The sequence below is a fragment of the Diceros bicornis genome, chromosome 12 (assembly GCF_020826845.1).
Source record: "Diceros bicornis minor isolate mBicDic1 chromosome 12, mDicBic1.mat.cur, whole genome shotgun sequence".
Taxonomy (NCBI): domain Eukaryota; kingdom Metazoa; phylum Chordata; class Mammalia; order Perissodactyla; family Rhinocerotidae; genus Diceros; species Diceros bicornis.
The window spans coordinates 38708617-38726002 of NC_080751.1; the positions used below are offsets into that span (position 1 = coordinate 38708617).

At 50.6% G+C, this 17386-nt stretch overlaps 2 protein-coding genes across 2 annotated transcripts in view; one reads left to right on the plus strand and one right to left on the minus strand.

Annotated features, from left to right (window-relative positions):
* Positions 1–15390, minus strand: part of RHOQ (ras homolog family member Q) — a 40137-nt gene extending 24747 nt beyond the window's left edge. The window contains exons 1-2 of the mRNA XM_058551306.1: positions 14995–15390; positions 14357–14415 (exon numbers count right to left, since the gene is read on the minus strand). Coding sequence (XP_058407289.1) covers positions 14357–14415; positions 14995–15136 — 201 coding nt within the window. The 5' untranslated portion in view covers positions 15137–15390. The remainder of the gene's footprint in view (positions 1–14356; positions 14416–14994) is intronic.
* LOC131412290 (basic salivary proline-rich protein 2-like) lies at positions 15161–15868 on the plus strand. Its single transcript, XM_058551908.1, has one exon. It carries the CDS (start codon positions 15161–15163, stop codon positions 15866–15868), a length of 708 nt encoding a protein of 235 aa, XP_058407891.1.
* Positions 15869–17386: the final 1518 nt, after the last annotated feature.

Sequence of the window (17386 nt, forward strand, 5' to 3'; positions counted from 1 at the left end):
ATATGTAACTTTAACAAAAATTTTTAAAAAATGTTTTTAATTGGAGGAAAACAGAATAAAGTAAAAAAAGTAAATTTCTAAAAATATTCAATATCACCACCTAGAGCTAACCACTTCAACATTTTGACAATTTTGTTCTGATTTTTTCCTTGCATATTGCACATATACATATTCTTCAAAGTTGTAATCATGCTATATATAGTTTTGATTCCTGCTTTCTCACACTTAACACATTAGCCTTTTCACATATCTTTAAATACTTGTTGAAAGCAGTTTTTAATGGCTGTGACTATTCTAATACACATCATGCTATCATTTAACAAATCCCTTTTTGCTATGCATTAATGTGTTTATAATTTATCACTATTATAAAAATTGCTGGGAAGAATATCGTTTTATGTAAATCTTTGTGTACTCTGAATGTCTCCTTGGTATAAATTCATAAAATCACTGAAAACTTAGGAGTCTTTGCCAAATTAAACTGTGTGATATTGTGGTTTATCATAATAAATATCTACTTGGTCTTTGTCCCATTTCTTGCACAGAGCTCCTAAAACCCTTGGAATTTCTTAAGTGGTGAGAGCCATAAAGGTGCCTTTTGTTATGTTAATGAGGTGACTTTTGGACCACCATCTAAGGATGGGGGCTGGTTGCCAGGAGACCCAACCATGTGATTAGAGGGTTGGAACCTGCAGTCCTACTCCCTTCCCCCTTACCTCCAGGAAGGGGAGAGGGGCTGGAAGTTGAATCAATTACCAATGACCAATGATTTAATCAATCATAACTAAGTAATGAGGCTTCCATAAAACCCCAAAAGGACAGGGTTTGGAGAGCTTCCAGGTTGGTGAACACGTGGAGATGCGGGGAGAGTGGCGTGCCTGAAGAAGGCATGGAAGTTCCACGCCCCTTCCCGTATACCTTGCCCTGAGCAGCACTACACCTGGCTGTTCCTGAGTTACAGCAGGCTCCCCTTATCTGCAGGGGGGATATGTTCCAAGACCCCCAGTGGATGCCTGAAACCTCGGATAGTACCGAACCCTACGTACACTGTGTTTTTTCCTACATGTACATACCTAAGATGTTTAATTTATAAATTAGGCACAGTAAGAGATTAACAATAACTAATAATAAAGTTGAACAATAATAATAATATACTGTAATAAAACTTACTGTAGATCTTAGCAACCTCAGCATACGATTTTTTTTCTTTCCTTATTAAGTCAAGAACTTTCACCTTTTCACTTAAAGGAAGCACTTTGTGGCTTCTCTTTGGCGTATCTGAATTGCCAGCATCACTACTGACGAGCTGTGGGGCCATTATTAAGTAAAATAAGGGTTACTTGAACACAAGCACTGTGATACCATGACAGTCGATCTGATAACTAAGCTGGCTACTAAGTGACTAATGGGTAGGTAGCATATAGAGCATGGATATGCTGGACAAATGGATGATTCCCGTCCCAGGGGCTTGGAGGGGTTTGGAGAGAGATTTCATCACGCTACTTAGAACAGTGCATGACTTAAAACTTATGAATTGTTTATTTCTGGAATTTTCCATTTGATATTTTTGGACTATGGCTGACCACAGGTAACTGAAACCACGGACAAGAGGAGTCTACTCTATATCTTTTTACAAAAACTGGTGATCTACTAAGTAACATGTTTCTCTGAGTTTTGTCAGCCACTCTAGCAAATTAATCAAACCCAAAGAGGGGGTCATGGGAACCTCTGATTTATAGCCAGTTGGTCAGAAATACAGGTAACAATCTGGGCTTGCGACTGGCATCTGAAGGCAGGGTGGTGGTGGTGGGGGGGCGTCTTGTAGGACTGAACTCTTAACCTGTGGAATCTGATGCTGTCTCGGGGTAGATAGTATCATAATTGCGCTGAATTCTCGGACAACCTGCTGGTGTCCAAGAATTGCTTTTTGTATGTGTGGGGACCCCCCACACGTTGAAATTGAGTCAGAACACTAAAGGAACCTCCAAATGGTTTGTGTCAGTTTTTACTCCCAACAACGGTACACAGAGCATCCACTTCCCTGACTCCTTGGTAACAACTTTTTCCCATCTTGTCTAATTTGATAAGTGAAAAAGAAGTTTTTATTTGCATATCTTTGCATATTGTGTGTTCATCAGCTATTTGCTTTTCCTCTATTGTGATCTATCGGCTTATGTCTTGTGTCCATTTTTCCACGGAGACCACGTGGTAAATTAATCCTTCAGCAACCTCATTTATATGTGGATCTCTTATGAGTTAACACAGATCAGACCCAAGGACCTGATGATCCATGATTGCCTCCATAAAATCAAGTTTCTGACTCTCGATGGCCCCACTGAGGCCCTGGCTCTCTGTGAGGCTCTGGGCGAGCAGCCAGGCAGTGGGCACCGTCTTGACACTCCTCACCCTTTACCCTTCTTACCTTCTTACCACATGTCCCATTTTCTACTTGCATTCTGGTCATCTGTATACTCTTCCCTTCCCACTGGACTCTAAACTCCCTACCGGAGAAGGACCCTATCTGATGGATCTTTCTGTTCCTCATCTCACCTGTGTTTAACAGATACTAATACATTTGACGAATCAAGATATAAGGGTGTGGATGGGGTGGGGGAGACTACAAACAGAGGCACAGAGAGAACTAGAACACCGGACAGGTAGAGGGGAGACCACCCCACCCCCACCTGAGGCAGGGGTGAAGCAGCACCGGAAGTGCATGACCAGCAGAAGGAAACTCACCTTCTGCCTCACAATCTGGAAAGTGGTGCCCAGAGCCTGAGACAGAATGCCCATGTAACAAAGACTGACAAAAAGGAATAAAAAGGAAAGACAAGGATTATCCAGCCATAAAACGGAAGAAGTATGATACATTCTAGGACATGAATGAACCTTGAAAATATTAAGTGAAATAAGCCAGACACAAAAGGCCACATATTGCATGACTCCATTTATATGAAATGCCCAGAATAGGCAAATCCATACAGATAAAAAGCAGATTAGTGGTTGCTAAGAGTTGAGGGGATGGGAGAATGGAGAGTGACTGCTAATGGGTACAGGGTTTCTTTTGGGGGTGATGAGAATGTTCTGGAATTCAATAGTGGTGATGGTTTCACAACTTTGTGAATATATAAAATCCACCGAATGTGAATTATATCTTAATTTTAAAAAAGGAAAGAGAAGTAAACTTATACATCAAGCAGTTTGGTCTACCAGGAATTTCTGAGTAATCACTTTCTTCCTAACGCCAGCTTATCTAGACTCTGATGCTTCCACACTGCCCTGTTAGGTCAGGCAGCTGCATGTCACAGCTCCCCCCAGGGCAGCCGGCACCTACCAAGGCAGAGCTGAGCAAGTCAGCCCATTCTCTGTGCCCTCTCCCCCTGCTTCTAGCAGAGTGCCACAGAACACTCTGGAGGGATACCTGACATAAAACACACTGAAGGATTCCTGAAGATCCAGACTTGCTGGAGAAGAGTACACATCCTGGCCAATACTTTGTCCAAATAGACCTGGCAGCCTTTCTGTTAATGGGCTCCATGAGTTAAGAAATGAGTTCTGTTGTGCTTAAATGAGCAATGCACTAAAACCACCACTTAAAACTTGATTTCAATAACGTCCAGACAGATCAGGATCCCCTTCAAAATCAGCCGATAAGAACACCAATATAGGGCCGGCCCTGTGGCTTAGCGGTTAAGTGCTCGCACTCCGCTGCTGGTGGCCCGGGTTCGGATCCCGGGCACGAACCGACGTACAGCTTCTCTGGCCATGCTGAGGCCGCGTCCCACATACAGCAATTAGAAGGATGTGCAGCTATGACATACAAGTATCTACTGGGGCTTTGGGGGGAAAAAATAAATAAAATCTTTAAAAAAAAAAAAAAAGAAAGCCAATATAGAGGTGATGTAAAATCATGGGACAAGTTCTTTTCATAATAATCTTCCCAACAGATTTCCATGCATCCAATACACACCTGGGTCCTACTGGGCGTGCCCAAACCTTGTGCTAAGTGCCACATTACAATCTGGGTGCCGAGTAAAGATTTACACATGAATAAAAACAAATGCTAGGGGGCTGACCCAGTGGCAAGTTAAGTTCGTGAAATTTAAGTTGGCATGCTCCGCTTCGGGCAGCCTAGGGTTTGCAGGTTCGGATCCCAGGCATGGACCTATGCACTGCTTGTCAAGCCTTGCTGTGGCGCTTCCCATATAAAGTAGAGGAAGATGGGCATGGATGTTAGCCCAGGGCCAATCTTCCTCACACAAAAAAAAAACAAAAACAAAAAATAACAACAAATGCTAGACTTTAGCCTATAGACTTATTTGCTCAGCTGAAATTCAAAGACGGGGTTCAACCACAAGAGGGCTGGAGTCATAGAGGAGGGGGTCACAGGATACCTCAGCCTCAGAAGAACCTTCTCACTTTCTGTAGGCTGGATGAAGATCTGAAGCTCTCTCCTGCCAGACAAAGCCCCCATCTGAAAGGAGCAGGGGCCCGACCCCTCTTCTGTGTCCATCTCACATCCAGCCCCTTCCCCCCCTTCTCCAGAGCCAAAGAGCCCACCAGAGACACCTTAAGGCAGTAACCGTGAGCCCTGAGCCCGCTCGCCGGGGAGGAGAGCCCTTTGAAAATTAAGCTGGAGTAAATGGAATTTTAATTGAACTGGACAATCAGAATTAAATGTTCTCTCTCAAAGGCAGCTCTCAGAGGGGGCATACTTTGAGCCAAGTCATTTACAATCCCTGCTATCATGCCAGTTGAAAGAGGATGGTTTTTCTACACTGGAACAAGTCTGGAAAAAAGCAAAAAAAGAAAGAGAGAAAAAGAGCAAGAGGAGGAATGAAGGAAGAATGAATTTTAAAGTAGGGGGCAGGGGTGCAGGAGAAGGGAAGAATGGAGGAGGAGGACACTACACAGAAAGCTTCGGTCAGCCAGAGAATTACTGCCTAGATGGGTGTCTGAGAACAGCCCCTCCTCCAGCCACACCCGGTGACCTGCCTGGGGGGTTTTAATACAAAAGGACGTCATCACCCATCTGTTGCTCTGGAACTAAGTTAGCACAAACCAAACTGGCGTCCTCCTCAGGGGCAGGCCTGTCACCACCCAGAGTGCTAACCTCAGCTACAGTGAACAGAGCAGGGCCCAGGCCCCAGTCTGTCTGGCTGCTTAATGTAAGGAGAGAAAATGGCTTGGCACTTAGGTCTCATCAAGGAATACCGATGGAGCCTATGGTGTGCACAGCCCTGGGCCAGACAGCATACCAGTGGAGCCAAGGAAGGCCTAGGAAGTTCTGCTTCCATTTTCTCCTGATAGTGCCCTGGCCCCAAAGCAGCACCAGTGGCTGAATGATTCAATTCATTCCAACAAATATGGCGAGTCCCAACCACGTGTAAAGAACTAGAAAGGAGGTGAGCTTGGAGGGGCAGGGGTTAAAAAATGAATAAATTATGTTCCCTGCACTCTGGGGAAGTGTGTAAGGTGGGGGTGTGTATGCGGAGTGTGTGTGTAGAGTGTAGAGTGTGTGCATGTATATGCGGGCGGGGGTGTGTGTGCGTGTGCGTGTGTGTGCGTGTGCGTGTGTGTGTGTATGTGTTGGGGGAGGGGAGGGAAGGTGGCTCGCTAAGAGGAGCTACATAAGCACACAGTATTCATTACCTCACTCGGTGGCTCTGACATTTCAGCCTGCATCAGAATCATCTGGAGGGCTTGTCAAGACCACAGATGTCCCAGAGTTTCTGTTCAAGAGGTCTGGAGTGCAGCCTAAGAATCTGGATTTCTAACAAGTTCCCCAGAGATGCATGTTGGTTCGAGGAGCACATTTGAGAACCAAGGCAGTATTTCCAACCCTTGTTGAGCATCTAGTACATGTAAGAATCCAATCTGAGCATTTTCTCCACCAAAAGTCCACCTGGAGAACCCCTTAGTCAGCTTAGCTCTTACGAGCAGTTCATCTCCTTAGAAGGACAGAACCTGACCTCCTCTGTGCCCCCAAAGAACAGGCACCCGCTCCCCTGCCATCACTCATTGTTGGCCCAACCCCTTCACTGAACTGTGAGCTCCTGGGGGCAGGGCCTGTGCCTGACTTGTCTTGTAAGCCCTGGCACAGGTCCCAGACCAGATTTGGTGCTCGAGGAATGTTTGCTGACTGACTGCATGAATGTTTCCATCTAGTCTTGACAGCCAGCCCAGGCAAGAAGATATGGGAGCCCATGCAGAGGTGGTGTCCATGGGGACAGCCCAGAAAAGCAAGCAAAATGAGTAGCAGGTGGCAGAGGAAGTCTTTGGATGTATCCAGGGCACATTCAGATGGAAGAGGGACAAACAGATTTGAAACGGCAGTTTTCATCTAAATAAGAAAACTCTTAGATGGAGAAAAGAAAGGCTTGGGGCAGCCTCTTGGGACAGAAAAGACACCTGTCATCTGCAGGCTGAAGCTGCCCTGCCCAGCAGCCCCCAAACAGCAAGCTAATGTCAATCAAGGTGGGCAGAACAGGAGTGAGAGTGCTGAGGGGCAGGGAGGAAGTCCTGCCCTCTCAGCTGAGGGCTGAGACATAGAACATAGAACAGTCAACACAGAAAAGTGCCTGTTCCTCCTTCCCCGGAAGAGACTACACCTGTACACAAATGGCACCCAGCTCCTTCCACACCCTCACCTGCAAGGCGGCCTCCTGTGCCACCCAGGGGAAGGCCTCTTTTTAAGCAAGAGTGGAGGCTAATGAACAAATGGACAAACTTCCTTAACTTCCCGGGGTAGGGGTCAGGGGGCCATTTTAGCAGCCCCTACTATTCCGTTCCACTAACTCTTCTATCTAGAAAAGCAATGTGCTCGGAATGCACTTTTTACACGAAATATTCAACAAGAGAATATATGCGACGTAAAGGAGCCATTTAACACCATCAAACTGATCAGTGTGAGTAATTCAACACAAAGACTTGGAGCTGGACAGCCTGCCCTAGAATCTTGGCGTTGCCTTTTACCAGCTGTGTGGCCTAGAGCACGTCACTTAACCTCCCTGAACCTACAAAATGAGGCAAACACCACTTGCTTCCTTTACTCAAGAGCAGGTGAGAGGCCTCAAGGAGGTACCAAATGCAACATGCTTTGCGGCTCTGTAAAAATGCCACTCCAGGACCAGTGTGTCATTATTAAACCCCAAATTCTACCCTGAGTCTGGGTAGGGCTAGCAAGTCTGCAGATCAGGAGAGACGGGCTGGTTCACCATTCCCACCAGTCACTTGAAAAGAAACAGCGACAACAATAAAGGCCCCCTCCCCCACTGTCTGTTCTTTATATTAAAATCAACAAGCCACCCAGCACCAGATTAATAACTCTCTAATTACTAAGTTGTCAGTCACGGGGAGAAAAACTCCATAATTTAGTTATCAACGCTACTCCACATGCTGACACTGACAGCAGGGATCTGCGGTCCATAAAAACACACATTTGGGACCCCTTCAATGCCTGCCCTCCCCACACGGCTGCTCCCCACCCAGAATACAAGCTCTCCGTGCCCCACTGCCTGTGTGACCTCATTTAGTCCAACACTTCCCAAGCTTTTACTCTATGCTACAGAGAAAACAGACTATGTGTCGAGCACATAGCTGGTGGGGTGGAGGGCCATGGGGCAAGCGACTGAGGTTAGACTGCTTAAACTGGAAGGGACAATCTGAGCTGGGGGCCATCCACCCCACACTCCACCAGCCACGCTGAGGCTTAGGAAACCCGTTATCTGGGACTTAGGAAGCTCTGATTTGATCCAATGACTCTAGAAGGTACTACTATAATCCCCATTTTATAGATAAGGAAATTGAGGTTTTGAGAGGTCAAACCCCTTGCTGGGAAGTGGACTCTGGTAGTCCAATGTGGAGGCCCACAGTGGTACCCAGATTTCTCTACTACCTCCCGTCTCTTCCCGCAAGCCTAGATCTTCCAAAAAGCTCATCCCTGCCACCTCTTCTCAATGGGGACTGTGCAGCACTCAATTTCACATGAGGAGCTTTCCCCGTTGCATAGGCGAACCTCTCTGTGATCTGATCGCCCCTTTCTTCTCCCACAGGTTGGAACACAGACAGGCACTGAATCAACACCCATTGAAATGAACTGGTGTGGAGTCCCCCCCAAAGCTGGCCTGGGCCATCACTCTCAGTAACCACTGAGCACCAGGCCATATGGGACAACTACAACCACCATCTCTAATTCTTACAGGAACCCTGCAAGGTGGACATTATCTCCCCATTTCACAGGGAGGGAAGAAGCCAGCTGGCTGATGGTCTCACAGCTACAAAGAGAAGGAGCTGGGATTCAAAGTTAGCCTGGAGAATCCAAAACCCACACTTTCACTGCCAAGCTGCCTCCTCCTCAGGAGATCTGGGGGGAAAAGTTCTCAGGAAAGATGCGGAGGCCTGAGCCTGAGAGAGAGTATCAGGCGACTGGCCCCCTGGTGACCACTAAGCCCCCAGATTCAGGGTGGGGATAAATTGATGCCTGCTGCACGCCTCCATGCCTGTCACTCCTTGGAACCTTGGAGACTTCTACTGTATTAACAAAGCTGTTTTCCAAGAAAGGGCTTGTGCCTGAAGCTATTACTTAACAGCTATAACCTTAGTCTTTGGTTAACCTTTTAGCTGAAACGACTTGACAGCCAAATGAGAATCAACTAAATTTAAGAAATATTCGTTGAATGCCTACCATGCACCAGGCACTGGGCTAAGCACCAGAAACGTGGTGGAGAAAAAGACACAGTCATCTGTCCTCACGGAGCTTAGGGCGAGCGAGAGCTGGCCCAGGAGGTACTGGCAGGCAGTGGATCTGGGAGGACTCTACTGGGGAGCTAGGAGGCCTGGGAGAGCTACAATGACCCGGCCACGGCCATCCTGACTGCCGCCCCGTGCAGCCTCCCTGGCTGGGTTCCCCCTCGCTTCCTTGTGCAAAGCAGCTGCCTGCCAGAAACTAAAAGAGGAAGAGCAAACTGCTGAGCGCAAGGAAAGCTGCTCCTTGACCCAAGCATGCCAAATTAGGGCAAAACCAAGCCCCTCCGAGTCAAAGGAAATTCAGCTGAGGCTCAAGAATTTTAGTTTTTAGAGACATGTGTGGTCTCTGGCTTTGTTTCTTTGTAACCGCTTCTCTTTTCCCCTCCTTGCAGTATTGCTATTCTGTATCTGAGGCCCTTGGTAGTACCCACTGCTGACAACACATGTGTCGTTGCTAGAAACTGATACTCCCATGGAGAGCTGCTTTGTTTTGTTTTGTTTTAATACCATTAGGTTTCATCTCGTGAAACCCAAATTCCACAACAAAACCACAAACACCCAGCTCTCCATAAGGCCCCTGACCCATGAGCTTTAAACGCTTCCCACCTTGTTCACATCCTGGGACACACAGAAATGACAACGTAAGCTCAGCCCTCCCGCCCCGAGGCTGCAATCCCCCTCCCCCGCTCCCTGCCACCTCCACCGCCACCAGAGCACACCTATAAAACCCATTCCTGATAAACCTGCCGAGAAGCTTTGGTTCCCAGAGTGTAATGTCACCAAACCTCAAGAGAATCATGACAGAAGTGGAGAAGCCAGCCAGATCAGAGGGCCAGGAAGGGGATGGAGCCTATCTGAGGCATACACAGAAACCAATGAGAGCTGATGGCGACTGCCCTCACCCCGAGGTCCCCGCCTGCTGGATCACAGTCTGAGCTGGCACATCCAAACCCACATCAGAGTGTCAAGGGGGGACACAGGGCATTCAGTCACTGCAAAGGCTCTGGAACCAACAAAGGCCATCCACCTTCCCAGCGCAGAGGAGGAAACCAGCACTCCGTGTGATACGATGCAGGCTCGAGATAAAAATAGCTTCTAAAAAGGTTAGCAAAATGCACAGACGACAAATCTACAGTAGGTTACTAAGGGAAACCAGGATGCTTAGTGCCAGCATCTCACCTGTTGCAGCTGATGTCTGGAAGGAACCCCACGGCTCCTCCCAAACTCTGCTCCCTGGGCCCCTCGGGGATGCAATGTGGGGCTGCAGGGACCTGGAGCCTGGGTGACGTGAGTGGGCACTTCCTAAGCCCTCCTGATGTTCCCTGAAGACCCCCTCCGAAGTAAGGTAAACCTTCTTCCTAATCACATCCGTCTGGTTTCCCTAAGTCCACTCACTCTCAATTGCCTCACCTGGGGAAAGTCTAGCTGGGAAGGCACTGTGAGGATGCCTGCCTGCAGGTGGGAGGAGCTCGATGAGTGGCAAAACCCTGGCCTTTCCCCTTCCCCTTCCCATTGTACTGGGCCCTTGGGTGCTGCCCCAGGGAACGCAGAAGGTGGAGCATTCCGAGGCTGCCTCCCCTGGAGATTCCCTTCTGGAGGGGAAGTGCTTGCCTGGACACCCAGAGGGGCTGCAGGGTGGCCACAGCTGCTGGGCTGTGTCAAGGGAGAGATAGACCTCACTTGTCACTGAAAAACCAACTCCAGGGGACACCTGAGTGAAGGATATTTATAGCTCTCAAGCACGCATCCTTGAACTTGTGTGTGTTTAAGTTAACAGACACAGCAATAGCACACCCAAAAGCACACATCTGGACTTCCATACACTGAGGCAGTGGCTAAATCTGGAACCCCAAGCTCACCCCCAACACACACCCTCCTGAGTGTGGGTATTCCGGGACCTGGGATAAACCGGGCATCAGTCCTTCCCTCTTCAGGGTATCAAGTTCTGCCTTCCTGCCAAGGATTAAGAGATCAGCTTGGAGCCCGCAGCTCCAGAGCAGCTTGCCAGGCAGCTCCCCACTGGCTCGTCTGTACCGCGAGCGAGAGCTCTTCCCACTTCCTCTGAGCTCCAAACAGTACAGAGGCAGGAGGGAAAATCTCGCCTCTCCAGTCCTCCCTGAGCAGACAAAGGGGCTGCTGCAGAGCCTACCCTGAAGTCCTGAACAGAGAAGAAAGGAGAAGCTCCACAGAGGCCCAGGCCGGAAGCCAGACCCCTCCACAAGGCCCCAGGGAGGAGGAAGGCGCCACCCTCAACTTCCACCCCAAAAGGCTTGGCAGTCAAAAGGTCGGCAAATGCTGCTCCTGGGCCACCCAGGGGCTTGGCCAAGAGAGGGGGCGTCCCCATGGCAGTAATGCTAGTGAGTGTGGTGGGGATGTTGAGGGATGTGCCAGGCAGAGCAGGGGACTAACACTGCTCAACACACTCACGTTCATACATTTTCTCTCTCTCTCTCTGCCAATAGCAGCAGAGATCAAGGGGGAAGCAGCCTGCTCTGGAAGGCAAAGGTCATCTACTACAGTCATCTCTTCCATTCCCTAATATGTTCCCTAATATGTAAACTGGGCGAATGTTGACTATGGCTTTGAACTTGACTGGGGTCAAAGAGGAGACCAAGAGTAAGCGCATAGACTAGAAGCTCCAACCTGAGGCAGGCACTGTTGCTGTTATTCAAATAAAGTGAGACCACGCATGAGCCAATGTTGTGGAGAGAAGGCAACTGTTTTCCAGTGCTGTGAGCTTCCTCCTCACCCCATCTTACCTCCCAAAGTAGAACCAACTACATACCCCACTTGTTTCTCAAATTCTACACTGAACTCTTAGTTTTTGTAAGAGTTTCTCTTACATCACTGGGGATGTAGGCCCTGATTAAGAATGGAAACCATCTGACACAACACGGCATTCAGAGCAGGGGGCACTAGACTGTGTCCATGGCTCCAGTGATGGGGACTGCGTGATTATGAAGGGCAAGGCTGGCCCCATGCCTCCACTGAAAAGGTGCTAGGATCTGGCATGCTAGTGGAATTTCTATCAACTCCAGGCATAATACACTGTCCTTTTCTACCTGCGACCCCTTCCCCCTACAAAGGCATGAGGTCTTAACGACCAAGTACAACACAGGAATCTCCTACATAACACATGAACCGGCGTCTGATTTGGACACCTCCACCTATGCTGTCATCAGCCGTGGCAGATCCCTACCTTGAATTTATTCTTTTGTACCCCCCAGATGCTTAGCACAGTGCTAGGCACATAGTGGGCACTTCTCATTTAATCTCATTGATGATTACGTTGCTAAGATTGCTTATTAGTAATAAACCTTTAAGTGCTGAAAGATGAATTATCACTAACTTTGATCTAAAAAGGAAAGTCTTAGACAGTGGGGGAAACACCAAAAGGGGCCTAACACACATCTTGGCCAACAGAGTAGGTGTCCCACCATTGGGTAAAAATAGTAATATTTGAACCTTACTAAAAGGTTGATCTCACTTGTTATATGTCTTACAATCTCCACTGGAAACAGCAATTATGACCATATATGGGAAGCCCTGATTTTGTGAGCAGACCCAACTTTGAGTGACTCTTTGGATCTGGGTTCTCTCCTCTGCAGGGGTGGCATATAACCCCCCACTCAGAGAATGCCTGTGAAGATTCCAGGTACCATGTCTATAGACACACAAGCAATCCAATCAACTCCGGGTGGCATCTCAGGACCTCCCACTGCTTCCTGTGGATATAAGCACCTCAACTGGCGGCAAACTCAGACCCATGTCCCAGTCCCAGCAACACTGCTCAGTAGCTGTGTGACCTTAGGTCAGCAACCTAGCTTCTCTGAGCCGCAGTTTCTTCATCAGCAAAGACGGAATATCACTTATGGCACAGGGTTGTTCTGTGGAGAAAATAATATTTGCATGTGGCTGCCCCACGCCTGATATGTAGAATGAACTCAGTAAATACTAGGTGAGTTTGAATGTGCACAGAACAGCTCTGACATACACATGTCCTGTTGAAAACAGGTTGTGGTCAAAAAATGGTCACAGTGACATGCAAAAGAGAGAAGAGAAGGGCGGTAGTGAGAGAAGTGAAAATTAGAGACAATTTTTAAAAATCTCTCTCCTTTCAACCAATAATTTCAACCTGTATGTTTATCAACTGTACTGCCTCAAAGTTGGCCTCATTGGATTGAGTGAGTTCTGCCTCTTGCCCTCCCTTCGTTCCAAAAAAGGTAGGAGTAACAACTACAAGGCAGGCCACTAAAAGGGCCCCAGAAAGCCAGGAACTGGTCCAGGAACTGGTCGGACTGACTTGGGTCAGTCTGGGGAAAGCGGGCAGCCTCAGGGATCTTGCACGGCCAACAGTTTCTCTATCCTCAGATACTCCTCTAACTTAACAGTTTAGAAGCCGGAGGGCACATCAAGGCACTCCCCAACAAGACATTTTTCAGAATCTACCCTGATACCACAATTCTGAAATCCAAATCTAGAAGAGCTACAAAGAACAGCTTCCCTTTATTGAACAGCTACCTAGTGAGCGCCTGACTCAGAGGGAAACATCTGGCATATAATATATGCACAGGGGAATGGTCTGAATTGTTTAAACCCCATTGTACAGGTAAGGAAACTGTACTACTGGATATGCCCCAAAGATACTAAGCCCCTCAGCTTCTCACAGGTCCTCAAGGACTCAAGTCTGCATGACATGTGGAAACTTCTGTCCAAGTCTTTAGGTCTAATCACAGGGCTGGATTCTGCAAAACTTCATCACACACAATCATCTTAACCCCACAGCAAAAGTAGGTCTGGAAGAGGGTGGAGCTGGGACAGAGACAGAGAAGAGACCTTAATTCTTTAGGAGCCACTTCTAATTTGCAGATAATTTGGTCAGAGGCTGGCTGCCAGGAGGAATGTGCATTTTCTTTCTGCACAATAATCTCTCCCAAAGAAAACCCAGACAAAGTCACTTGGCTTTCCTTGGGGCAAAAAAAGCTCTTCCTCCAAGATCACTCTGAACTCCTAACCCTTCCTCTCCCACCCCGCCCCTGGGAGTGGCTGGATGGTTGTTGTTTCTTTTCTTTTTTCCCTGTGGTCCTCTGGTAACACCACAAATTACGTTTTCAGGGACTCGAGTCCCAGAGTGCAATGATGTTGTAATAAACATAACCAGGACCAAATGCCTTCCCATCATATTAGATGATGCCATTTCCCACCAATCAGGCTCCTCGGGCAGGCAGACCACTCACCAATGAGGGACCAGACAGAGGCTGTGAGGGGAGACCTGGTCATCTGCAACTAAAAATAAGGGCGCTTCACGATTGGCCGCTGCCACTTTGCAACAGGAGTTGGGACCCGCACACCAGGCACCATACAGAAGGTGCACACAGGCAAAAACTTTCACAGCTCAGGGGTTCACATAGGGTGGGCTGCGCTGGGTTGGGTTTTTTTTATCCTTTTCCTAATTTGCTGACTTGAAAAAAGAAATAAAGACTTGACACAGAGGGGCCTCTCGCAGACACACCCTCCCTCCTAGACACCTCAGTTTCCAAAGGCCCTTCGCAGCCTCCCTGAGTTGGGGAAAGGAAAGGGGGTGTCGGCCAGGGGCCAAGACACTCACCTGTCCGGCCGTGTCATAGAGTCCCAGGAGGTACTGCTTGCCCCCTACGGTGACGCTGACTGCAAGGGCAGAAGTGGGGGCGGGGAGAGAAGCTCACAATTATCCAAGCTCTGGGGCAATCTCGCTCCCCACCAGGACCCTCCTCTCCCAACCCAGCTGGAAGCAGGCGGGCGCTCCCCAGGAGATGTCACTCCATTTCCCTTGTGCCGGGTTCACTGTGAAGTGGCGTGAGGTCGGGGTGCGATGCGGCCCCCAGCTCCCCACTCCCCTCTCCCGAGTCCCGTAGCCACGTTTCGCCCGGTCTCCCCAAATGTTTCCCCGGGGGACTTGGGGCAGTAAGGGAGGTGGCTGTGGGAAGGTCAAGGAGGTCGGCCCAGGGCGCCGAGGGGATTGGAAAGTGCAGGGAGCCGGGACTGGGCGCGGGGGTGGGGAAGGCGGGTAGGAAGGGGGTTCGGATCTGCAGGCGAAGGGGACCGCCAGAGGCAAACCCTGGGGGTGGGACCCGGCGCCCGGCGGAGGGCGCGGCGGGGGGCGGGTGGGGAGCGCGCTCGGGGGAAGCAGCGAGGGGGCTCCGCCAAAGTTGCTCCAAAGTTGCCGGCCCGGGGAGCGGCCCCTTAGTCAGCAGTTCCGAGGCTTACCTGCGTAGTGGTCGAAGACGGTGGGCACGTACTCCTCCGGGAAGGCGTCGTTGGCATAGCTCATGAGTAGGCACGTCTTGCCCACCGCCCCGTCGCCGACCACCACGCACTTGAGCATCAGCGCGCCGGGCCCGTGAGCCATGCTGCGGCCGGCCGGCCTCCGGGCATGGTCCCCCCGGAGCCCCCGCCCCGGCCCCGGGCTCAGCCCCAGCCCGCCTGGGGGGTCCGCCGCCGCCGCCGCTCCGCGCAGCAGGGCCGCCCCCCCGGCCCCATGCAGCGGTTCCCCCCGCCCGAGGGGAGGGGGCGGCGGGCCCGGGGCGCTGCCGCTGCTTCGGTCGCTGCCCCGATCCCCGCCCAGGCCCGGGTCGCCGCGCCCGCCCGCTGCCCCCGCCGCTCCGAGCCCGCGCCCTCTCCCCGGCCCGGCCTCCCCAGGAGGATCCTCTGGATCATAAGACTGTCCGGCCCCGGGGGAGACGGCAACTTTGGGGAGGGCAGCGGAGGGGAGGGGCCAGACGGCTCTCCCCGCCCCGCGCCCGCCCGGGCCCCCTCCCGGCTCGGCTCAGGAGGAGGGCGGGCCCAGGCGCCTCCCCCGTGCGCCGGCCGCCCTCCCCGCGCCCCCGCGCGCCCGCCCGCCGGCTCTGCGCCCCGCGCCCCGCGCCCCGCCCGCGGCCACCACTCGGCCCTGCCCGCTCACGCTAGCTTGACTCCCCGCGAGGGTAGGGGACGGGGCGAAGAGGAGGAGCCAAGGAGGAGGGAGGAGGAGGAAGATGAGGCTGGGGGAGGGGGCCGGGAGAGAAGCACTAGGGATGAGCCGAGGGCTCCTCGCGCAAGTGCCCGCAGCGCCCGGAAGCGTCCAAAGGCCCCGATGCCGTGAGAAGACGAGGAGGCCTCTTGGGGAATCACAACTCCAACGATGACGCAATAGTCATGCAAAATTATACATATATATTTAAACTCCATCCGGAAGACAGGATCCATCCTATCGGCCTCTAAGTGCACAACAGAACTAGAAATCGGGAAGAAAGGCCAAGACAGTTAAAAGAAAAATGTTTTTCATGGCGCGCGGGGTGATGGGCGAGGGGCGGGGGTGGTTCCTGAGCTGGAAAGTAGGGACTGGTTTATTGCTTGGTCCGCCTTCCACCACGACCATCTCATGACGTTTACAGCACGAGCTTGAATCATTTACTATGAACTGGTGACTGGGGGAGTTACATCTTGAACCACTGCAACACCCCCGAACCGGTCAGAAAACGGAGACCCTGCTGGCTCTGGTGCGGCAAGTGTACCTGTGCTCCCCCTGGAGGCGACATTCTCTGAGGTCTGAGGCCCCCTTACGGTCCCGAGTGTCCCTCGAAGGTTGTGATCCCTGAGGAGTGATACATTCTAGCTCCAAGACTTGGCCTGCGATCAGGTGGCAACCCCTGCCACCCTGCCTGGGCAAAGCTTGGAAACAGCCGTCTGGCCAGGTCCCGTTCACTGGCCAGTAGCGCTGCTCTGAACATTAGGCACTGGGGCAGAGGGGCAGGGGACAGTGGGTGCACTCCACGCTGACAGCACAACCCGCCCCCCTTCCCCTTTGCTGACATGAGATAAATGCTTCCCGTCATCGATTCACAGGATTGGAAAATGCTGTGTTGAGAGGCAGCACAGAGGTCAACTGGAACATCTCCCTTAGATCTCCCTCAGGTTGTAGGTAAGCAAACTGAGACATAGGGGGATGAAGTGGTTATCCAGCCTTCAAGGACTTGAAGCACACTTTGGAGGTGCTCACTGTTGTGTCCCCATGCCTCACTTCCCAGGCTTCAAATCTCAAACCCCAAATCTGATTTCCATTGTCTCAGGAAGACTTCCTGGATTACTGGAAGTTCCTTGTGGAGTCACAGTGAGCATCTCACCAGACCCCTCCATTTGCATCTGAGTGTAGGTATTTGCATTGCCAGCTGCTTTAGATTATGCAATGAATCCGGAAGACACTTTGTACGTACTGAATGACAGATTGAAATCAGATCTTGGATTGAGGCCAGTCTGCTGCTTCCTCATAGAGAGGAAGAAGGGAAGACTTGCCCCCTTTGTCTACTGGACCATTTCTTCAGGCAGCATTTGCTGGGACTAGTATTCTGAAAGGAAGGTCTATCAGAAGAGGTTAAGGAGCTCCTGGAATGCACTCAGCCAGCATTTGGTCCCAGCTCAGACACCACTTAGCAGTGTTACTGTGAGCGTGCCACTTCTCTTCTTTGAGCCTCAGCTTTCTCATCCATAAATTGAGCTCATCCGTAAGGGTGAGATCAGGTCTCACCCTTGAGGATTCTAGGGCCCTTCGGAATGTGTCCTGAGAGATCCTGGTAAAAGCTTTGGGACAAGGGAAGAGGCAGTTGCTGGAGACACAGGGAAG